This window comes from Puntigrus tetrazona, chromosome 6 (genome assembly GCF_018831695.1).
Source record: "Puntigrus tetrazona isolate hp1 chromosome 6, ASM1883169v1, whole genome shotgun sequence".
Taxonomy (NCBI): Eukaryota; Metazoa; Chordata; class Actinopteri; order Cypriniformes; family Cyprinidae; genus Puntigrus; species Puntigrus tetrazona.
In genome coordinates this window covers 10,152,548-10,175,173 of record NC_056704.1, presented here as the reverse complement: position 1 = coordinate 10,175,173, position 22,626 = coordinate 10,152,548, and the positions used below count along the sequence as shown (strand labels likewise).

General features: G+C 37.4%; 1 protein-coding gene across 5 annotated transcripts in view; it reads left to right on the top strand.

Annotated features, from left to right (window-relative positions):
* The window catches only part of rhbdl3 (rhomboid, veinlet-like 3 (Drosophila)), a 35,521-nt gene extending 27,583 nt beyond the window's left edge, over positions 1 to 7,938 (top strand). For all 5 annotated transcript variants that reach the window (XM_043242579.1, XM_043242580.1, XM_043242584.1 and 2 more), the window contains 4 exons: positions 372 to 484; positions 3,907 to 4,007; positions 5,131 to 5,191; positions 5,700 to 7,938. In XM_043242579.1, the coding sequence (XP_043098514.1) occupies positions 372 to 484; positions 3,907 to 4,007; positions 5,131 to 5,191; positions 5,700 to 5,971 (547 nt within the window). In that variant the 3' untranslated portion in view covers positions 5,972 to 7,938. The remainder of the gene's footprint in view (positions 1 to 371; positions 485 to 3,906; positions 4,008 to 5,130; positions 5,192 to 5,699) is intronic.
* Positions 7,939 to 22,626: the final 14,688 nt, after the last annotated feature.

The following is a 22,626-nucleotide window of genomic DNA, read 5'->3' as shown; positions in this document are numbered from 1 at the left end:
ATTTTTGCTCTTTTGATCTGTGATCAATTAGAGAATCTTCAAGGGAGTATATGCAACCTTCAAAAAATACTTGAAGATACTGTAAAAGTAATCAAAATGTATAGAACAATTTAATCCGAGTCTTCTGAAAAAATAGAATTTTTTTATAAACAGATTTGAGTGAAGATGTTATCCGCATATACTGAGTGCACATGCATAGATACATACAGCACATAAGAGGTTTTTATGAGAGTGCACCAAATTGTAAAATCTAGCTACTTCTGAAAATGATTAAAAATACAGACACTCTGATCCAATGTAATCTGGGAAAAATATCAATCCCTATCTCAGGCACATCTGTAATTGTGCTAATGCTGATTTATATGTTTCAGAATTGAGCACCTGGGTCTAAACATGGCCATGCAACTTTTGGTGGGTGTGCCGTTAGAGATGGTCCACGGAGCTTTGAGAATCGGCCTGGTGTATGTGTGTGGCGTCCTGGCAGGTGAGTCAAACTCAGCATGTATTTTAGGTGCTCTTTTTGTGACGAGGGTGTTTTTTAGTGCAATCTCCTTCAAGTGCTCTTATGCTTTTTCAAGTATATTACTTTTCATGTAGTGTGTAATACAGCTGTTTGTGAATGTAAAAGCTCTGCAAAATTTTAAAGAGCAAAGTGCACAACAATTGGAGTTATTGCCAATACAACAAATCACCAATACCGAACTGTCTGAAACATATCATCGGTGATTCTGAAACAAACTAGGTTAAATAGGATAGGTTACATAGGTTACACATTTGCATAATACTTATATTTTTCTTTTGGCTGCTTATGAACAATGTGTGCCTTGACCTGCCCTCAAAAGCTGTAGCTGTTTTTTCCTGTTTGTCATTATATCTAGAAGATGCTGTCCTGCGTGAGTAAAAATCACTTTGCATGTACTCCCATAGGATGAAAATGTGACCTGTCAGTGATTACAATGATTTTTTTACAGTAAAACCACAGCAGTATTACTTCAACCCTGTCATTTTACTGACGACTGCATTTCAAATCTTGCCGAGTACAACATGGAATTTGCAAAAATTCACTAAGGATAAAGCGGTAGCCACTTTATTTGTATCTTGCACCTCCGGGTCACAATCTGTATATATGATAAATCATTTATTTACATATTTTCTGCCGAGTATTCGAAACATGTAGTTTGTTTTATATGAGTGCACAGAGCGCAAAGCTGTCGCCTTCTGCTAACTCAAATTATCGTCTTCTATTGTGCTGATTAACGCAGGCCGTCTGCTATTCGTACTACTTTGAGTAGTGATACAGTGTGGAAGAAGATTTTAATACTGTTTATATTAATGTGTATACAACTGCTAAAGGAAGTCTGCTGAGCTAGCATTCAGATGTAGTATAATTTCCAACATGCACCGTTAGCAGCTTTAGAGAGACGGGGTCCTTAAACAAGACCATTTTTTCATTTTGTATGAGCTCATGACATCATATGATGAAAAAAATGTTTTTGGACCTTGAATGCGTTCAAACCTCCAAAACATGTTATATCATTTTTTACATTTTAACTGAAGAATGAATGCTGTTATTATCCCAATTCATCTTTTTGTTTGGGCATCTAACGGCTATAAGTGTGCTTCTCCAATGAGCGAGCACATTGCCAAATGATCGATTTTAAGGATCCTGCATTTCATGTCCTTTATTTGGCCTTTATTGGGATGCATTTCTACATGATACTGTACAGTGCTTTGATGCAACCTGTGTTGTTAAAAGCGCTATTAAATAAAAATGATTGATTGATTGATTGATTGATGTTGTAAATTAATCAAATGATAAACTGCATTTCTTCTAATTATATTTTGAATAGTATTTTCGTTCTTTTACAAGGCAGGCAGAAATATATATGACCATGCACATTTATTAGACCATCTCATTCTAGCATTTGGTGCTTAACAGGACTTTGTCTTGAAGCATCAGTAGGACTGGTCTAGGAAGGACACCTTCTCTCTCTTCCCTTTGAGAAATACCCATCATCCCTTTTCAGACTCCTTATACTCAACAGCCTTCATTCAAGGGTTAAGGCAGCTCTTTTGATCATGACATGACACTTATGACTAGTTTATTGAGGCTACATTTATCTTTATTGTTGTTCTATTCATTTGGCCTCATACAAATTGCTGTTAATGTATCTATTAGTTGGGATGTTAGATTACGTGACGCATGTGCAAACCTTTTCCACACATATTTAACTGCACAAATAGTCATCAATTGGTAAAATGTGTCATTTGTCACTTGATGTGGTCCCAACCACTATAATGTTATGCCATTGAAGTTAAAATTCAGAAAAATTGTAAAATTACGTCAAAATCTTGGAAATTATTCAAATGAGTCATCTGGATGGAAGCAAACATGTTGGTATAACATAATGATTATATAATTATTTCCATGTCCAGCCATGTGCTTTCAGACTTGTGAAGATTAACAAATGAAAAGCTGATTAAACGCTACAAACACTCTGAGCTTTTCCAACATTAGAAAACCTCACACAACAGTCTGCATCCCCTGCTGAGAGGAAGAGAGAGGTTAAAACAACAACAACGAGAAAAACAAACTGGAGAATGCAAGAAAAACAGAGATGAAGAGGCATGAGAATGAGAAAGTGAGAATGATGCAGAGCAAAAAAGAGAGGAAAGGAGTGGGGTAGTTGCATTTTCCATCAGCTGTGAGGTTTGATTTGAAGTGGAAATGTCATTTCATTCTCCCTGATGACATTAGCAGCTAATATCAGTGTGTGTGTGTGTGTGTGTGTGTGTGTGTGTGTGTGTGTGTGTGTACTCCTGGTGAATCAGCAGCAGATGTCGTAAGGGGGGTTAACCCCAACCCTTACTTTACTGCAGCCCAGACCCAGAACTGGGAAATTAGTCATACATTTTTGGAATATTTTGGAAAAGGCGCAAGTTAGAATGTGAAATGCTAAATAAAGCAGATATAAACTGGATTGGTTATGCAAGTTTAAAAATTTTAACTACTCCAATACTTTGTCAAAACTCTTTGTGAATTGCATAGCCAGAGGACCTGGTCTGATCTAAATTGCATGTAATTTTAGCAAAAACCTTGATAAATTAAAGGATGGATATTGTTATATTGAAACCTCCTCTCTTTTACAAATAGAAAAGACTGAACCAAGCGAACCAAGTATAAAGAATACTAAAAAGAAATAAATAAATGAATATGCTAATCGAAAATGATGTTTAGGTCTGATCACAATATGTGTATTCACTGTTTGAATATCGATGTACATGATTTCATTTTTACAAGGCACTGCCATTTTCTGCCCAGAGAAACTTGATATAGTATTTAGAGGTTGCGTGCTTGTTTTCATGTCCACCTACAGATCTGCGCTGATGATCAAAATGGATACAGATACAGAACTTTCTTGTTTTTTGCATTGTGTGTTTACCTTGAATTATGCGGCAGAGTAAACATATGGTGCACTGTGTAACCTGCGTTTTTTAATTAATAGTTGTACATATTAAATAAAAAGTGAGAATACATATTTTAAAAAATATAATCCATGTAAATTTTGAGTCACGTTTGAAAATACTGTAAAACGATTTCCTGACGCATTTTGATAATCTCGCAGATTTGTCATGAGAATTAGCAGGAAGCTATCACGAAGTCTACATTTGTTATAAATAAAATCTTTTTATGGATGTCTTCATACAGCAAATCAAGTTTCAGTTTGTTGTGATTTCATTTTAAACACCCCAATTTTATAGCAATTTTGCAGAATACACTTTCCATTTTCTAACTCTTAAATTTCAGTTGCCGTCATTAGAATACTATAATATTCGGTCAGCGGTTAACAGTAGTGAAAATACTGCTGATGCCTGAACATGTTTGTCTGCATCGCCATCCTGCAGGTTCATTGGCTGTGTCAGTGACGGACATGACAGCACCTGTGGTCGGTTCATCGGGCGGAGTCTACGCCCTCGTCTCCGCCCACCTCGCCAATGTTGTCATGGTAATAAAGAAATTACTATATATTTTTAATATGGCAGTTTGACCAGTTGTGAAAATATTATTATATATTGTTCAGCATCCGTTTTGGATAATGCTTAGAGATATCAAAAAATCCATTAACCGCAATGGTGACATTAAGTGTGTAGTATATAGACTTCAATCCTAATTCAACTCCTGTTTAAAACCTCTTTCAAAAAATATCAGGATGCCCTTGACTCAGGCTTTCAGGATAAATGATAAGTGTGAAGTTCAGCCTGATGTCTCTTGTCACAAAATATGACTCAAACTCAAGCTATTAAAACTGTCTGAGTTCTGCCTCTTTTTCCACCTTATATCTATATCTATTTCAGATATAGATTATCAAATAGCTGAAAGATTGTAAGGTTCGCCTTTTAGCTATGCATATGATATGATGTTTGTTTTATCTCTGCATTAAGACTTTATACTTTTTCAGTGGGATCTAACACGTTTAGAACCAGAAACACATTTTAGTTTTTTTCTCTTTGTACTTGTTTACAGTATATTGTATAACCTATATATACATATTTATTGTCTACTTTGTATCTCCTCTTTCTCTGTCATTGATCAATCAATCGTATGTGCTATTGCCCTAAGCTTTGACCTTCCCTTTAAGTGAATGGAGGTGTTTTGTACTGACCTGGTCAGAGTCATTAAATATTAACACTGGGTTTGTCCACAGTCTCTCGAGTCAGATCATGAACCCTCCTGTACTTGCTCAGCATTTCAGATAGAACTTTTAGTGTCAGCAGTGATATACATGGTATGGACTCAGATTACACAGACTTTCTACAACAAAAACTGAACTCTCGTTAGGTCGAATCAGATTATTTATAATACATATACAGACTAACCATGAAGTAGCTAATGAATCACAGGTGCTAATGCTGCTCCCTTTGCCAGCTGTGATAGTCACATGATCACTGAAAATGCCAGAACAAATATACATCTCAATTTAAGCAACCTTGATACAATGGAGCAATAAAACCAATTCCCTGGAACAACAACAGAATAGTCTTACAAAGAAAAAATACTTCAGTATTCAGTTAACTACCAATTGTATTGCTATTTCTCCTAATTTGATGTTTGTCTCCATCCGTTTACAGAACTGGTCAGGGATGAAGTGTCAGTTCAAGCTCTTTCGCATGGCAATGGCTCTGGTGTGCAGTATGTAAACTGTTTTTATGTTAAGCATGCTAAAATAGTCTTTAGTTTATGCTTGGAAATATTGAATGACCATAATATTCTGGGGGACTGACAATATATCGATGCCATATTGGTTATCAGCTGATTTTAGAGATTTTTTAGTTTATTGGATATTTATTTGTGCCTTCTTATTTCATTACCCTTTAAAAAAAATGAACTGAGGGCTTAAATACACTGATGGGATAATCATAATCATCATGGAACATATGCATAATAATAGTCCATTTCCTCCAGAACTGGGAGGATATATAGGCTACAGAATTGTTCTAATCAATGAAACTGCATTAAGTCATTTTTTTCCAAACAGTTTTCATGAGCGGAATGCTACATGCTCCTGGTGTCTAAGAAACATAAAAATATATATACAAAAGCAAAACATGAAGATTTTAAGTTTTGTGTATTTAAGATTTACTGTCTTTTTGAAATGAAATGTTTAATATATGCATCACATGACTTTCTGCATCTACAGTGAGTGTGGAGTTCGGTCGTGCCGTCTGGCTTCGATTCTATCCCCCAGCCTTCCCACCATGCCCTAATCCCAGCTTTGTGGCTCATCTGGGGGGTGTGGCAGTGGGCCTCACCCTCGGCGTTGTGGTTCTTCAGAACTATGAACAGCGTTTGCAGGAACAGTCCTTGTTCTGGATCTTCTTCAGTGTCTACACACTCTTTATCCTCTGTGGAATCTTCTGGAACATTTTTGCTTACGGTCTCTTGGATGTCAAGTTACCCCCACATCCATGAAGCCCAAGAGTGTGTGTTCGTGTGTGGGCGACATAATTTAACAGTTGTAAAGGTCGTAAATGAGAAACAAATGCTAAGTACCTTATTGAGTCCTCTTGCAGTTTTGCAGTTTGTGTTAGTGCCTAAACCATGCCAAGTCGTCAAAAGCAGCTAAAACAGCAGATTCCAATTTTTAAGCAACGGTGAATGTAAATTTGCAGGAGAGGGTCAAAGGTTGTTGCTTTTTACAGCTACATGCTTTGTGCCAGCCCTCGAGGGTTGTCAGCAATAGCACAAGTATTCATTTCAAAATAAAACTTGGGTTTAGTAGCCCCTGCTGGCTTGTCAGCTTTTCGAGGTGCCAGGTAAAATTATTTTCAGTTGTTGAAGGAATGAATATATTTCCTGAAAGCACAGAGCCTGAGGTTGCATGAGCAAAAAGAGAAATACCAGTATTTTATGAGAACATTTTAGTAAGTGTTCTATATTTTTATAAACAACTAAAGATAATGAGGTAGCATGATAGCACTGTTATGGCTCATTATGTGTGAAGGACCTTTTAAAGATATTTAAGAGTAGCGAGGAAACAGCTAGTTTAACTTCTATCTTGCAAACAGATAGTGTTATTTTCTGTAATTAATGTTTCAATGTTAAAAGGTCAGTTTAAAGTAACTGCAATCCCTTAGCATTGTCAGTGGCGGTCTGCAACAGATTTCTTTTTTAATGTATATCAGTATTATAGTTAATAAAGCATTCTATTATATTGTATTACTGATAATTATGTTCCCATACAACAGAAGATTTCTCCTTTACATATAAAAATATTAGTAATTAACCAGGTAATTAAGGTTTCTGACTGGAGTTTGGACTTTTTTAGGTATTTGTTTGTAACCTGTGGCTTTAAAAAGCCTTCACAACATACTAAAATAATATTGAAAGCTAATTAACTTTAATGGTTACCCCATTAATGCCAAAGGAAGTAAAAAGAAGTTTTTTTCCCCTTTTTCATCAGCAACATTATTTGAATATTCATTCTATCAATACTAATCAGAATTCACACCGAGACACTGGTATTTGTTTAGTCATTGAAGCTCCACTGAAAGACCAACACTGTTTTTTTGCTGTTGTTCTTGTTGTTCTTATTGCTATCAAGAAATGTGTTTTGCAGTACCACAGATTGCACACTTGATAAGATGTATTGAATCATATTTGTTTGTATATTTGAATCATGTGTTAGTGGAATGGACAGTACAACCAGGGAGTCATCAGAACATCAGAACTCAAGTTCAAATCATTGATCAACTGAATGATAACAAAAAAAGTAATTTACCACTATACATGCTACAAATGAATTGATCTGTTCTGTTATTTAATATATGATATGTATTGCAGTACTTTTTGGACGAATTGTGATTGTGTGTCATCTACTGTACCTCAAATACTGTAAGTGGTCTATGTTATGAAGTTTATTTCTATTGGTGCTGTAGTTTTGGACAGGTTGCTGAATGTCCGTGCCACTAGTAACTGGTTATCTCCTCTCAGTTCTGTGCACAGTCATTATTTACAGCAAAACTGATCCTGGTACAGCTTTGTATCTTCTGCCTGCAGAGAGGGAGAGAGAGAGTGTGTGTGTGTGTGTGTGTGTGTGTTGCCACTGATTCTCTAACAGGAAAAGAGGAACTGAATAAAACCCTCAAGTTCTGAAAATGATTGAATCCAGTACTTCAGTCCCAGTTCATACCAGTACTCTGTGAACAACTGGATCTGCTTTAACAGTGTTTAAGCTACTTTTGAAGTGCCAGTATACTTTTTGTTTTGCATTGTGCTGACTTGTGTAATGTAATGCTGAGATGTAAGTAACCTGGGATTGTGTAAAGGGCTATGGCGCCAGAAATAATGAGTTAACCAAGCATATTTTAACATGCACATATTTTGTAGATTTGATATGTAAATAGGGAGTGCATTAAAATCTGTGATTGGAAATGGCATTTTTATTCTTTCTTTGTGAATCAAGTTCTTTTAGAATGTTTATTCCCCTGGAAGCGTGTGATAAACCTGCTTAAATTCACTTATTATTTTGGCCAAATTTCAGTATAGATGATCTTAATTACTCAAAAATGTTTCTTTATAAGCAACCATTTTCCTTAATACAGAAGTGTGTAGTAATGAGTTGCATTACTTTGTGACATTTACTTAAGTCATTTTTTTGGGGTAAATAACTTTTAGAGTATATCTAAAGGTGACATATCATGAAAACCTGACTTTTTTCAGGGTTTAAGTTCTATAATCAGGTCCCCAGTGCATCTACTAACCAAGGAAATGTGAAAAAGAGTAACCCAGTACCTTTGTTTTAGTAAGCCTTTTTTTGCAAGCCTTAACGAACACATTGTGATGTTGCAAAGGGATATCATAATATTACTACCCCTTAATCTGTAACTTTCCACCTTCTTCAATATCATTTAGATTTCACAAGTGACAACGGTTGCCAGTTCTAATGCCATGGCGAACGTTTGAGCAAAATATGCTTTGTCTTTGGGTGCACAGACAAGCACAGAACACTAACAGTTAGAGTCCTAGCCTCTAAGTCAGGGGTGTCAGACTCAATTCCTGGAGGGCCGGAGCCCTGCAGAGTTCAGATGCAACCCTAATTAAACACACCTGATCCAGCTAATCAAGTACTTCAGACATGCATAGTATATGTGTTTTAGCAGGGTTGAATCTAAACTCTGCAGGGCTCCGGACACCCCTGCTCTAAGGAGACAAGAGAACAAAACTGTATATTACTGCTGCCACACAGATCTTAAACCTAATTTCCCAGCTGTTTACCTTCACAGACATAACTAACTGTTCTTGTAACTCGTGTGTTTTTAACTTAAATTAAATGCTTAATATGTGAATGAGAACTTAGTTTAGTACATGCTGTGACACTTTCTGTTTGGACGTATCCATTCAGAAACCCATACATTAGATGTTTAATCTAATATTATTTAAAATGCATGATTTCAGTGCTATAAACATGATAATCAGAACCAAAGCACGTTTTTAGCAGATACGAACTGTAATGGCACAGATCTATTCACTAAACCTCATTTGCATTTTAAGAAACTGGCACGGAAATCAGAGCGTTTCTGTTTCCACTCAAAACAAGCATTTTCAAAATGATATAATAAACGATCTGTAAGGTATTTATTGATTCACGTGGTTAGCTCTGATAGTAAATCAACATATTGGAATGATTTCTTAGGTATCATGTGACACTGAAGACTGAGGTAAAGGTATAACAGGATTTATTTTATTTCATTTCATTTTATTTTATTTTGTGAATTCACTGACTTGCTAAACCTGACCTGAAAGCAGTGGCAAATCTTACACAACGCAATTATGTACACATTGCATGCTCATACATTTACAGTTTCTATGGTAACGATACATTTACAGTTTTTATTATTATTATTGTTATTGTTAATAATTAATCTCAGGACCAACACATTCATACATCTGGCCAATTTTATGTTCAATTACTCTGTTTTTTACGTATGTCTTTAGAATTTGGAGGAAACCAAAGCATATGAAAGAAACCCATATCAGCAGGCATCCCATCCTGGCTCATAAACCAAACCTGATGTTCTCAGTCTGAGTGAACCGTAATCACAATAACGTTTGTAATGTCAATCTAATAATTGTTTGAGTCTCTCAGTGCTACAGTAGTGAGACAGAAGTGTTTATTATGTTTAAAATATGGATATTTACAAAAGTGCACAGGGGCCACAGGGACGTTTTATTACATTTGTGCACTTTCTTTAACATGTTTTAGATTGTTAAAGGGAACCACCCACCTACTGCAATGATAGAGCTTATAAGTACATCACAGCCCAATTTCATTTCCGGGTGAACTAACCCTTTAAATGTGTAAGCATTGAGCCTCCCAGCTACACTGAAAACATTTAGTTGGTGTGGAACCACGCTTACTGTGTTAAACGTCAAAAGAAATTCATATACAGTTATGGAAGAGAGAGGCAAATTATACAGAGACAGTACATGAAGTCATACAAGGGTAAACATCAGTGGTGCTGATGGAAAAATTTGCAGCCCAATCTCATTGCAATTTATACATATTTTACGAGGTGGCTAATTTGTACAAATTCGCACAACCTCACATTTCGCTGAGCCGTACTAAATCATGCCAATTCATATGAATCTGTATGATTGACACACACTTAACCTACCAATCACTGGGGTTTAGACAAATCCTACAAAAATCACACAAATGGGTATGAATTAGCCACCTCGTGAAATACTTACGAATTGGTTGTGAGATTGTGTTTAAAAATTTGAGTTTCAAGAAACCAAACCTGTAGAGTTTCAAGATAAAATAGTAAGTATTGGAAGTACAAGAATAATCATGGCTGTGATTTGAAAACAAGTTAATAAACTTGGTATTTTCTTATTTTTTGAATATTCAGTCCCTCTGGAGGTGTGCAGATGTCATTGCCATCTTGCATTTTCAAATTTCTCAGCCAAGTTAGAGGTTGTTCAAAGGCATAAAAAGATTAATCACTGTTTGAGCAAAACAGTTTTATTTTCTCCTCACTAGCTTTCGCAAGATCACAAGATCCTTTAAAGCCCATTTCTTAGAAGGGATAAGAACTGCAGTAAACCATGATGCACTGTCACACTGACTATATAATCGAATGACTCCATTGCTTTTGTGACACTTTTGTGGTACTGCATGTCCAATCTATCTCTGACTATATGAGAATCGTCAAGTGTGAGTCTGTTTCACTTAATCAACTCTTTTCAAAGAGGCATAACTAGCTTTGTGATGGACAAAAGCCAAAAGCATGCACAGAGAATGTTTACATCACATAAATTGTGATCTTGTATCTTTGAGTAGCAAAGGGTGGCCAAGTTTGTATTAGTGAACATTCTGAAACTGTAAGCAATCAATACACTGTAAAAGATGCTATTCTAAATATTATGTTGCTATATGGGATCAGTTAAAGGAACAGTTCAGCCAAAAATGAAAATTACCCCATATTTTACTCCCCCCGAAGCCATCCTAGATGTATATGACTTTCATCTTTCAGACGAACTTAAAAATGTTTCTTAAAAATGTATCCTGGCTCTTCCAAGCTTGGTAATGAGGATGGATAGTGGCCATTACTTTGAAGCCCCATAAATTAGATATATCCACAAGTACTGTGATGTAAAACTAACCTATACGGCTTTGGGGGTTATCACATATCCTCTGAAGTAGTTTGATGGGTTTTTGCAGCATATTTCTAGTTTTACAAATATAATGTAAATAACTGACTGAGCACCGAGTACTTGCAGATATATCCGATTTAGTGAGCTTTAAAATAATAGCCACTATCCACAAACATTACTGAGCTTGGAAGAGCAAGGATACATTTTTTTAAAAACATCTGAAAAGAAGAAAGTCATATACACCTAGTATGGCTTTGTGGTGAGTAAAATATGAGGTCATTTTCATTTTAATTTAATTTTCATTTTTGGGTGGACTATTCTAGATTCCTGAGAAAATTTTACTTCAAGTAGGAACCTTTGTTTAATTGTTCTTTTGAAGAGTACATTATTGTAGGGTAATGTTCTTATGTATGTTTCACAACTAGAAAAAAACACTTTTAAACATCTGCTAAAAACCTGTGTGAAGGCTCTAAGAATCTTCAAATGCAAAATGTGTGTAGCATTAAAAGAGCAATCATATTTGTATTTGTCATTTTTATTTCTTAGTTTTTTTATAATTATCATATAACTATTTATTATTATATTAAGATAAACCTTTATAATCTTTTCTCATTTTTGTAATCATTTTTATATCGTGGATGCTTTTTATATTGTACATTTGTTATTATTTTCTTTGCTTATGCATTTTCATTGTTTAATCTCATGATTGTGAATTTCATGAATTTTTGGTCTGTATGAATGACAGATACATATTTTAAAATGTAAATATTTATGGGAATTTCCAGGTTTATGGGATGCTGTTGTGAAGCAGTTTGTATAAAACTACTTGTTGGAATTGTGCTGGTCAGACGAAGTCCAAGCAATACTAAGATTATTCAATAAATTCAATAAAGTCAAAGAGTCACATATGAAGATTTACCACCAAAATCAAACAACAGGAGGCATACAGTCACTAAGCGCCCTCTAATGCCTTGTAGTATTTGAACGCATATTATAGTATAATATAAGGTGACAGAAATTTCAGCGTATACAGGGTATCTAGTTGTTTGCATACCAGACAAAGGGGATAGGCCATCTGGCGTTATCAAGTCTGGAGGCTCGATCTAACATCTGGGACTAATGAATGAGATTCTTTAATACTTTAGGCCACCATTATCCAGACCTAGGGAATTTTTTATGAAAGAAGTATTTATGTGAAAGTAAACCAAATCCAATATTTAAGTAAGAGTAAACCAAATGAAATATATTTAGACAAAGTGGTTGCCAGGGGACTGGCTTGTCAGTATCCCAAACAAATATTTCTAGAAGCTTGTTTAACACAAATACTGTAAAACCAAAATGGGGCAAATCGATAAGCATTTACACTACACACTGTTCATTGCACTCTCCCGCTTTAGATTTTATACGCTGCACCATTTTGGAAAATGTTTTTTTTCCCCTGATATCACTTTTGAAAAAGAAAGTGTGGCATGGTGGCTGGTTTAAGCTGGTCATGTGCTGTTCCTGTGCTAGACCTAAGCAGCCCTGCACAGGAAAAGTTCATAACCATCTTATGATCATCTTAAACCAGCTTATGGCCAACTGAGGACCAGCTTAAACCAGCTCAAACTATGAACATAAAGATGAACATATAAGGTAGGCTCGATTGCTCCTGTCTGCTGAGAGGTTGGTTTGTTTGTAGCTGCGTGTAGCTTCGCTTTTCAATTTATCACCTCTTCTCTAACGATCAAATATAATTTAACTGTGTACATATCGTTGATACTATTAAATTAATCTAACTAATTAGACTGCTGTTAGTTCGTTCGCTTTAATCTAAAACTCGGCGGTGAGTTAGTACTCGTTAGCCGATTCACTTCCGCTCCCACCCGCGTTTTACCGATTGTGGGCTTTTTCCCCGCTCCTGTTCATTTGTTCCTCGCGCTCGTTCGCTCCATTTTCACAAGCTCATCAAAACAAGAGTGGTAAGTGAATCCCTTACGGTGAGTAAATGGCTTCTCCTGCATCGTCACTTGCACTGTCTGTCACATGTATAGCTTGTCCTTCTCTGTTAGCGATCAGGGATTCACGTGTGATAAATGCAGGGAAATAGCTAGGCTGACAGAGAAGGTTTTAGAATTAGAGACACGTATCAAACTTTAATTGAGGACAGTAAGAATGCGAGGGCTGTAGATACTGCTTTGGATGCGACTAGTACAGTGAATCATGTACATTGTTCGGTTCCAGCTTCAGAGCCCGTGCAGCAGGGCAATTGGGTGACCGTGAGGCGGGCTAGTCGCGGGTCAAAACACCGCTCATCCGTTCCGATCAGAACATCAAACAGGTTCTCCCCACTCAGTGACGCACCCACTGAGAAACCTGATCAAAGTGCCCTAGTAATTGGCGATTCTATTGTGCGGGCGTGAAAATAGAGACACCAGCCACCACAGTCCAATGCTTACCGGGAGCCAGAGCGTCTGACATCTTGTCAAATTTAAAAGTGCTGGCTAATGCTAAACGTAAATTTAAGTAAGATTGTTATTCACGCCGGCGCTAATGATGTTCGACTTCGCCAGTCGGAGATCACTAAAAATAATATTAAAGAGGTGTGTGAATTTGCAAGCACGATGTCGGACAATGTAATCTGCTCTGGTCCCCTCCCTGCTTACCGGGGTGATGAGATTCACAGCAGATTGCTGGGTCTCAATGGCTGGATGTCTAAGTGGTGCCCGCAGAACAACATAGGCTTTATAGACAATTGGATGAGTTTCTGGGGCAGACCTGACCTGTTGAAAAGAGATGGTCTTCACCCCTCTTGGGGTGGTGCCGCTCTTCTATCTAGAAATATGGCATATAGTCTTATAGCTCCAACATGACCAACTAGTGCCCAGGTCAGGAAGCAGACAGACCGGCTAAACCGACCGTCTGCTAGCTGCCTCACGTCACAGAAGGCAGTTAATTCTCAGCACATAGAGACTCTTTCACCTAGATATCACACTATAGAGACTGTGTCTGTTCCCCGAATTAGAATATGCAGAGAACGTCCAAACCTAATCAAAAGCAATAATTTAATTAATGTCCAACAAATTAAAACTACCTATAATTCAAATAAGCAAACGATAAAACTTGGCTCGCTAAATATTAGATCACTTTCCACAAAAGCACTTTATGTATATGATTTGATCAATGATCAGAAGCTAGATTTGCTTTGTTTGACAGAAACCTGGCTAAAACCAGATGAATATATTACTCTAAATGAATCTACCCCCAAAATTATTTCTATAAAAATGAGCCACGTTTAAAAGGTAGAGGGGGAGGTGTTGCTACAATTTATAACAATATTCTTAGTACTTCTCAGAGGGCAGGCTTTAAATATAACTCATTTGAAGTTTTGGTGCTGCATATAACATTATCTACAGAATCATGTGCTAGTGATAAATCTTCTGTCATGTTTGTACTGGCTACTGTATACAGGCCACCAGGACACAGCACAGATTTCATTAAAGAATTTGCTGATTTTCTAACTGAGTTAGTACTGGCCGCAGATAAAGTCTTAATTGTTGGCGATTTTAATATCCATGTTGATAATGAAAAGACTCATTAGGATCAGCTTTCTTAGACATTTTAAACTCCATTGGGGTTAGACAACACGTCTCTGGACCTACTCATTGTCAAAATCATACTCTAGATCTAATACTGTCACATGGAATAGATGTTAAAATGGTTGAAGTACTGCAGCAAAGTGATGACATTTCAGATCACTATCTAGTCTTGTGTGAACTCTGTATAGTTAAACCTGTAAACTCTGCACCTTATTACAAGTATGGTAGAACCATCACTTCCACCACAAAAGAAAGCTTTCTAAATAACCTTCCTGACTTATCTCAATTCCTTAGTTCATCCAATACGATGCAAAAACTTGATGATGTAACAGAAACTATGCACTCTCTTTTTCTAGCACTTTAGATACAGTTGCTCCTTTGCACTTAAAAAGATAAAAGAAAACAATCTGACTCCATGGTATAATGACAACACACGCACCTAAAGAGAGCAGCCGGAAAATGGAGCGCAGGTGGAGAAAAACCAAATTAGAAGTATTTCGTATTGCCTGGCGGGAGAGTATGCTGTCATACAGAAAAGCATTAAAAATAGCAAGATCTGATTATTTTTCATCCCTTTTAGAAGAAAACAAACACAACCCCGGTATTTATTCAGTACAGTGACTAAATTAACAAAAAATAAAGCATCAGCAGGTGCTAATATGCCCCAAGAGTATAGCTGCAATGAGTTCATGAATTTCTTTACTTCTAAGATTGATACCATCAGAGATAAAATTGTAACTATGCAGCCGTCAACTACAGTTTCACATCAGATAATGAGCTTTAGATCCCTAAGGAAAAATTACACTCTTTCTCTATTATAGGAGAAGAAGACTTGTACAAACTTGTTAAATCATCTAAACCAGCAACATGTATGTTAGACCCTATTCCATCTAAACTATTAAAAGATCTGCTTCCAGAAGTCATAGATCCTATTTTGAACATTATTAATTCATCATTGTCATTAGGATATGTTCCCAAAACCTTTAAACTGGCTGTAGTTAAACCTCTCATTAAGAAACCACATCTTGATCCCAAAGACTTAGTAAATTACAGACTAATCTCTAATCTCCCTTTCTGTCAAAGATACTAGAAAAGGTAGTATCCTCACAACTGTATTCCTTTTTAGAAAAAATGGTGTCTGTGAGGATTTCCAATCAGGTTTTAGACCGCACCATAGTACTGAGACTGCTCTCATTAGAGTTACTAATGACCTGCTTCTATCATCTGATCGTGGTTTTATCTCGTTATTAGTGCTATTAGATCTTAGCGCAGCATTCGATACTATCGATCACAACATTCTCTTGGAGAGACTAGAAAACTATGTTGGCATTAGAGGAGCGCCTTAGCATGGTTTACATCATATCTATCTGACCGCTATCAGTTTGTGGCATTAAATGAGGAGGTATCATATCGATCAAAAGTGAAATATGGAGTTCCTCAAGGCTCAGTGCTAGGACCGTTACTTTTCAACCTTTACATGTTACCTCTGGGAGATATTATCAGGAGTCATGGTGTTAGCTTTCACTGCTATGCTGATGATACTCAGCTCTATATTTCAGCGCAGCCTGGTGATACACACCAAATTGAGAATCTAACAGAATGCATAGTCGATATAAAAAGCTGGATGATGAGTAACTTCTTAATGTTAAATTCTGAAAAACAGAGGTGCTAATAATTGGACCTAAAAACCCCACATATAATAATCTAGAACACAGCCTATCACTTGATGGCTGCTCTGTTAATTCTTCATCATCAGTTAGGAACCTAGGTGTGCTGTTTGACCGCAATCTTTCCTTTGAAAATCATGTTTCTAGCATCTGTAAAACTGCGTTTTTCCATCTTAAAAATATATCTAAATTACGACCTATGCTTTCAACCTCTAATGCAGAAATATTAATTCATGCGTTTATGACCTCAAGGTTAGATTATTGCAATGCTTTATTGGGTGGTTGTTCTGCACGCTTAATAAACAAACTTCAGCTAGTCCAAAACGCAGCAGCCAGAGTCCTTACTAGAACTAGGAAGTATGATCACATTAGCCCAGTTCTGTCAACACTGCACTGGCTCCCTATCAAACATCGAATAGATTTTAAAATCCTATTAATTACCTATAAAGCCCTGAATGGTTTAGCTCCTCAATACTTGAGCGAGCTCTTATCACATTATAGTCCTGCACGTCCGCTGCGTTCTCAAAACTCTGGCCATTTGATAATACCTAGAATATCAAAATCAACTGCGGGCGGCAGATCATTTTCCTATCTAGCACCTAAACTCTGGAACAATCTCCCTAACTCTGTTCGGGAAGCAGACACACTCTGCCAGTTTAAATCTAGATTAAAGACACATCTTTTAACTTAGCCTACACATAACACACCAACACACCTTTTATTATTCAAATCCGTTAAAGGATTTTTAGGCTGCATTACTTAGATTTGCTGGAACCGGGAACACTACTCCTAAAATACGATGTACTTGTGACATCGTGAAAAAGAATGGCATCTACGCTAATATTAGTCCTGTTTCTTTCTCAATCTGTTTTCACAGTTTGTATCCAGACTAGATGGTGGATCAGCACCCAGAGATTATGTTCATCAGAGACCAGAAAACCTAGATGCGCCCGTCGACAGATCACCAGATCCTGATGCACACACACACACGCACACACTAAGTCATTTACACTATCTGACACAGCTGCGTTTAAAATTGAACTGGAGGTTAAGTGCTGGGCGTCCGGTCAGAGGAGAACTGACCCCAACTGAGTCTGGTTTCTCCCAAGGTTTTTTTTTCTCCATTCTATATGCATGGGGTTTTGTTTCCTTGCCGCTGTCGCCTCTGGCTTGCTTGGTTGGGGACACTTAACTTCTAGTGACTATCGTTGAATTGACTACAGAGACCGTCTCTGCATTTAATAAGAAATTGGTCACCTCTTACTATATATCCCTGTCATTATACTGTACAGTGCTTTGATGCAACCTGTGTTGTTAAAAGCGCTATATAAATAAAAATGATTGATTGATTGATTGATTGATTATATAGTCTTAATTGGTCGCGTTTCAGACACTATTTCATCAAATATAGTATCTAATCAAAATGCAGTATGTGGGACAGAGAGGCAAGCAAATGTAATAATAAACAATAAATGTACATTTTACATGTTCAGAAGAAGTGAGTTGCCCTGTCCTGTGAAAATGTAAAAAGGTTTGTGTCAGTAAATTGCTCAGTGCAAAGAAGGAGAAGCCACCTAGTATTTATATGTTCTCTTTTTACATGTGTCTCATAGACATGAATCACTAATAATACACATATATTGAACAAAGCTTCTGTATTTGTCCATTAGAGTATTAACATGAAAAGTATTAGTTTAAATTAAAGTTACATTTAGAACAGGTAAAAATGTGTGATTAAGTTTAGATTATTTGCAAGTTAACCCATGACAATCATGCCATTACTTCTACTTCTGACTCTTACCTTTTCTTTAAAAAATTTTAATAGTAAAATTGTGAGGTTTATCATTTAATAAATCTCAATCGATTGCTATTTTGTGGCCTACAACATAAAATAATAAAATTGTCTGTTAAATGAATAAAACACCCCAGTCCTATATATGCCTAAAGTCTCAAATTCCCTAAAACCCACCCCTGGTAGACACAATGTTCAAAAGGGACCATCAAAACAAAGTGTTACCAATAACACTATCTATGCTGTCCTAACATCTTAATCAGTTTTCCACATGGTATTTAAAGCCAGACTGCTGTAATGGAGTCTAAAGAGAACTATGTGGAACCTAAACAGTCATTGAGGATGGTAAGGTCTTTAAGATGGAACCAAGATTACACTGTGATTCACTGTGATCCTTCAACATATTAAACATATTAATATTCAACAAACTTCACATGTCCAATTGGTCCACATAGTGCTCTGGGCGGTTGGGGGTCCATGATGAGTTCTACTGTATCTAGTTGAAGTGGGTTGGTGTCAGTTTGCCATTTTTCGCTGGTTTGCAAAGCAGGAAGGTAACTCTTGAGAAACTGTGACCAGAATCGGTCAGCATCGACCTCTAGCATTGACGACTGAGTACAGCTGAATCGAGGTAAAGTATTGTAACCTAGAGATTTGGAAATCAGGATTCTGGATTTATGGAGTTCTCGCTCACCCCGTTTAAAATTAGTCCCTTGATTGAACAGTAACTCAGCAGGCTTGCCCCAGCGAGAAATAAACTGCCTCAAAGCCATTAGGAATGAGTCTATGTCAAGACTGGTCAAGATTTCGATGTGCACTGCCCTCGTGGTTAAACACTTAAATAGGATTCCCTATCTCCTTTCGTCATGGTGACCTATTTAAACTCAAAAAAGCAGTCCATTCCAGTGGAAAAGAAGGGCGGGCATTGTAGGCGGAGGTGAGTGGGAGGTAGGTCTGCAGTGCGAGGAACCAACAGAAAAGCTATCCATTTCTGACATTCTACACAGCCACATTGCTCCTTCCGAATGGCTTTGCGACCCCGAAGTATCTACTCATTCAGAGCCAGGATACTTTAGGTTGCCATTGACATGTCGATTAAGCATTCTAGTTGTGATGTCATCATCTGGGTTGTTTAAAGATTCGCCATAGTGCCAGTCTTGCTGTTAGTTAGCTCCTTAATCTCTGTGACAATGGCAGGAATCAGAGTGGATCCAGGTGAGGTCTGTGGTTGAGTCTGTCCATAAGATAACTTGGGCAATGTTTACTGTCAGTTCCCTCTGCAACAGATGTGCTATGTAAGGGTCCCCCCCCTTTCCGAGAAGGAATCCAGAGGCCCTGGTCGAAGGTTTAATGTGTGTTGGGTCTTTCCTTTTGACCTTATCAGAATTTAGTGCTTAATCTGACTACAATTTGAAGTGATTGTTAATTTTAGGTACCATTCATAATTGCCAATTGTGGAAGAATTTAGATATTTGAATTATTTTAGAAAACTTTTGCATTACGGACCCAGTGTCACTTAGGATTTCAGGCGGCCGTTCACTGAACCCTCGACACAGCTGGACAGTTCCAACATTACTCAGAAGGTGAAGGGTGGTTATAATGCCTTAAGTGAACTCCCCCCAGCATGTTCTAAACAAAGAGGACATTTAACTAAATAACCACAAAATACCGAACACTTTCACCATGTTAATGATGGCGACAGGGTTATGCTCTACCCTGCCCCAAGACTGTGGAAACAATGGACTACACATTAATCTAATAGAGAGTTTGGAAGTCGAATGTATTAATTTATTATTATTATTAGTCTGGTAAAGTTGTATCATGCCAAACATTTAAAAGCCAATTCAGAGTTACATTTGTGTCAATACAAAACGTTAAATTCTCAAAGATAGATCTAGAGTAAAAGATGCATACCTGACCTTTAGAAAGTACATAGTGTGGTGTATAGACACACACACACTACGGGTTGATCTGGCTACAGAATCGCGACTTGTCATGTTTTGTCACTCTCCTTATATACTTAAACCAGACCGTGAGGTTTTTAAAACGGTTGTAAAACCATAAAAATACCTTTTGGTTTTTTGGTTCCCGTGCTCCAGGGTCCCAAGGTCACATTTTCAGAGACCTTAAAGGAGGACACACCCCCTTCTCAACAGAGCACAGTTCTGCAAAGTTTTGCAAAGGGGAGGCAGAAAGGGCAGAGGTGAAGAGGAGTGTCGTAAACAACAGGGGAAAAGGGTGTTGTTTGCTCTCTTTGTGAAATCTTTTATTCCTTTGGAGATTAGTTTTATTGCATGGCAGGTTTTGATTTCAAGAAATGAATTCGCTTCTTACAGCTATTTGGGCACCAGTGAGGGTGGCATACAGCTCCAGCCTGGGCACAGAAATCTGTTTCTTGGAAGCTACTCGTGATCAAGCAGTTATGAAAGCTACCCCGACTTGACCGTGTGAATCAGGACATAGGTACCCAACACACCCATAAGCCCGCTCTGATGCATCACAGAAGATATGAACTTCTCTAATACAATTGTGATGGTTCAAATAAGGCTTCACATAACACTGAGGCCAACTCAAGTTTCTCTAGATGGGGCGGTTCACTCTCCCATGCCAACCAAGCTTCCAGTATACAGTATCACTAGGGAGTAATGGGTCATCCAATTTTCTCTGCTTATTCCACAGCAGTTGCCTTATTACTTCTGGGACATTGCTTGCCCATTGCCTTAACTCAAAGCCACCACTATTTAGTAGTTTTCTCAATTTGTTAACCAATACTTTGGCCTCTTCAGTAGAAGGAACTCTATGGAGCCAACTGTCCACATAGAAGTGCCTCTCAACTGCTTTACGAACATCATCGCCTTCTTGACTGTGATCGGTGACATGCCTTTGCATAAGTTGCACAGCATGCAGAACAGGTAGTCCCAAATGGCAGAACCTGCCATTCGTAAACACTAGAAGGTAAGTCCCTCTTCATGTCACGCCACAGGAACCATAAGGACTCTCACCTGATGGAACACACCTTTTATGTCGCTGCTGACAGCTGTGGAATTTTCTCTAAATCGCATCAGGACACAGAGTAGTAAAGAACTCAAGTTGGGGCCAGGCAGGAGCAGCTTGTTCAAATTCTTATCTTGATAGGTAAAGGAACAGTTGAACACAACTCTGGCTTTCTCATTGTGAGTCACCATGTGAAGGACTTCTTGATTCACCTTTGTGGAATATTCAAGTGGAGTATGTGGAGTTTTCAAGTGTCTGGATTTCCGAGTTGTATGCTGTGGCATGATCTTTGGAGGACATGGAGGAGAAGAGGTTTGGCACCTTTGATCTCTGACAGGGTCAACTTTGACAGATATTTGTCTCTGCACTGCAACCTTTTAATGGGATACACATGTTTACTAGGCCCAACTGAGTGGCAGTGAAGACTCCACCAATCTTGTAGACTCTCTCAGGTTGGCTGACTAGATAGTGAAGGACACAGATGAACATAGTATCATACAAAGGTCTTGTCGCACTGTTCTTAGTGTAAGATGGACCCTGGAGTTTCAGCTTCTGTGCTGGAGGATAGTTTGATAGGCTCTTTCTCCTGTGGTAACTTATTGTTTAGTCTGGCTACATGTGATCTTTACTTAAGTTCAATGTGCCTTTCTTGCTGCAGTTAATCTAGGATTCCAACAAGACCTCTAACCCTCAGTACAAATTTTACAGATGAATCTGATGGCCCAAGTTTTTGCTGAGTGCTTGGGGATATTAAAACAGGTGGTGTAATAGAGCAATGGTTTTCAATAGCCTAATTTAGAGGATGAACCAAGATCATGTTCTGATCCATACTGCTAGCCATAAACCTATAAACCACAAAGATAAACTTTGCAAGAAATGGTAGAATTATCTAAAAGAAAATTCAAAAGCATAAATTGATCGAGGAGTCTTACCTCACACTTTATTATACTGTAACAGTTCATCATGCTCACAGTCAAACACATCCACATCTGCTCGAAAATCTCAGCCTTCACAATTCACATGTAGAGATCTGCCATGTTTGTTGCCCTCATGCGGTGGAGATGAGAATTGCATGCATCAGATGAGAAGGCAAAATATTTGTGCCACATTTCTGAAAATAGACATACAACCTCTCAAGAATCAAGCACAATTATAAAATGAGAAATACTAAAAGCATTCTGATGCTTCTATAAACCCTGAGGTGTTCTTGTCAACTGTCAAAGAGCAAAATTCCTCAATGCAGAACTACTAAATACAAACACAGTAAACAAAGGTGTTTTGCTTTCAAGGATTTTATGCAAATACTCATTTATAGATATTTCATTTGATGTTTTTACCCTGACAAAAACCTTAATCTGAATCATAATTGTATTGTACTGTTCATTTAAAAGAAAGGCACATAAGAATACAAAGTTGTGTGTATGCATGTTCTCACTT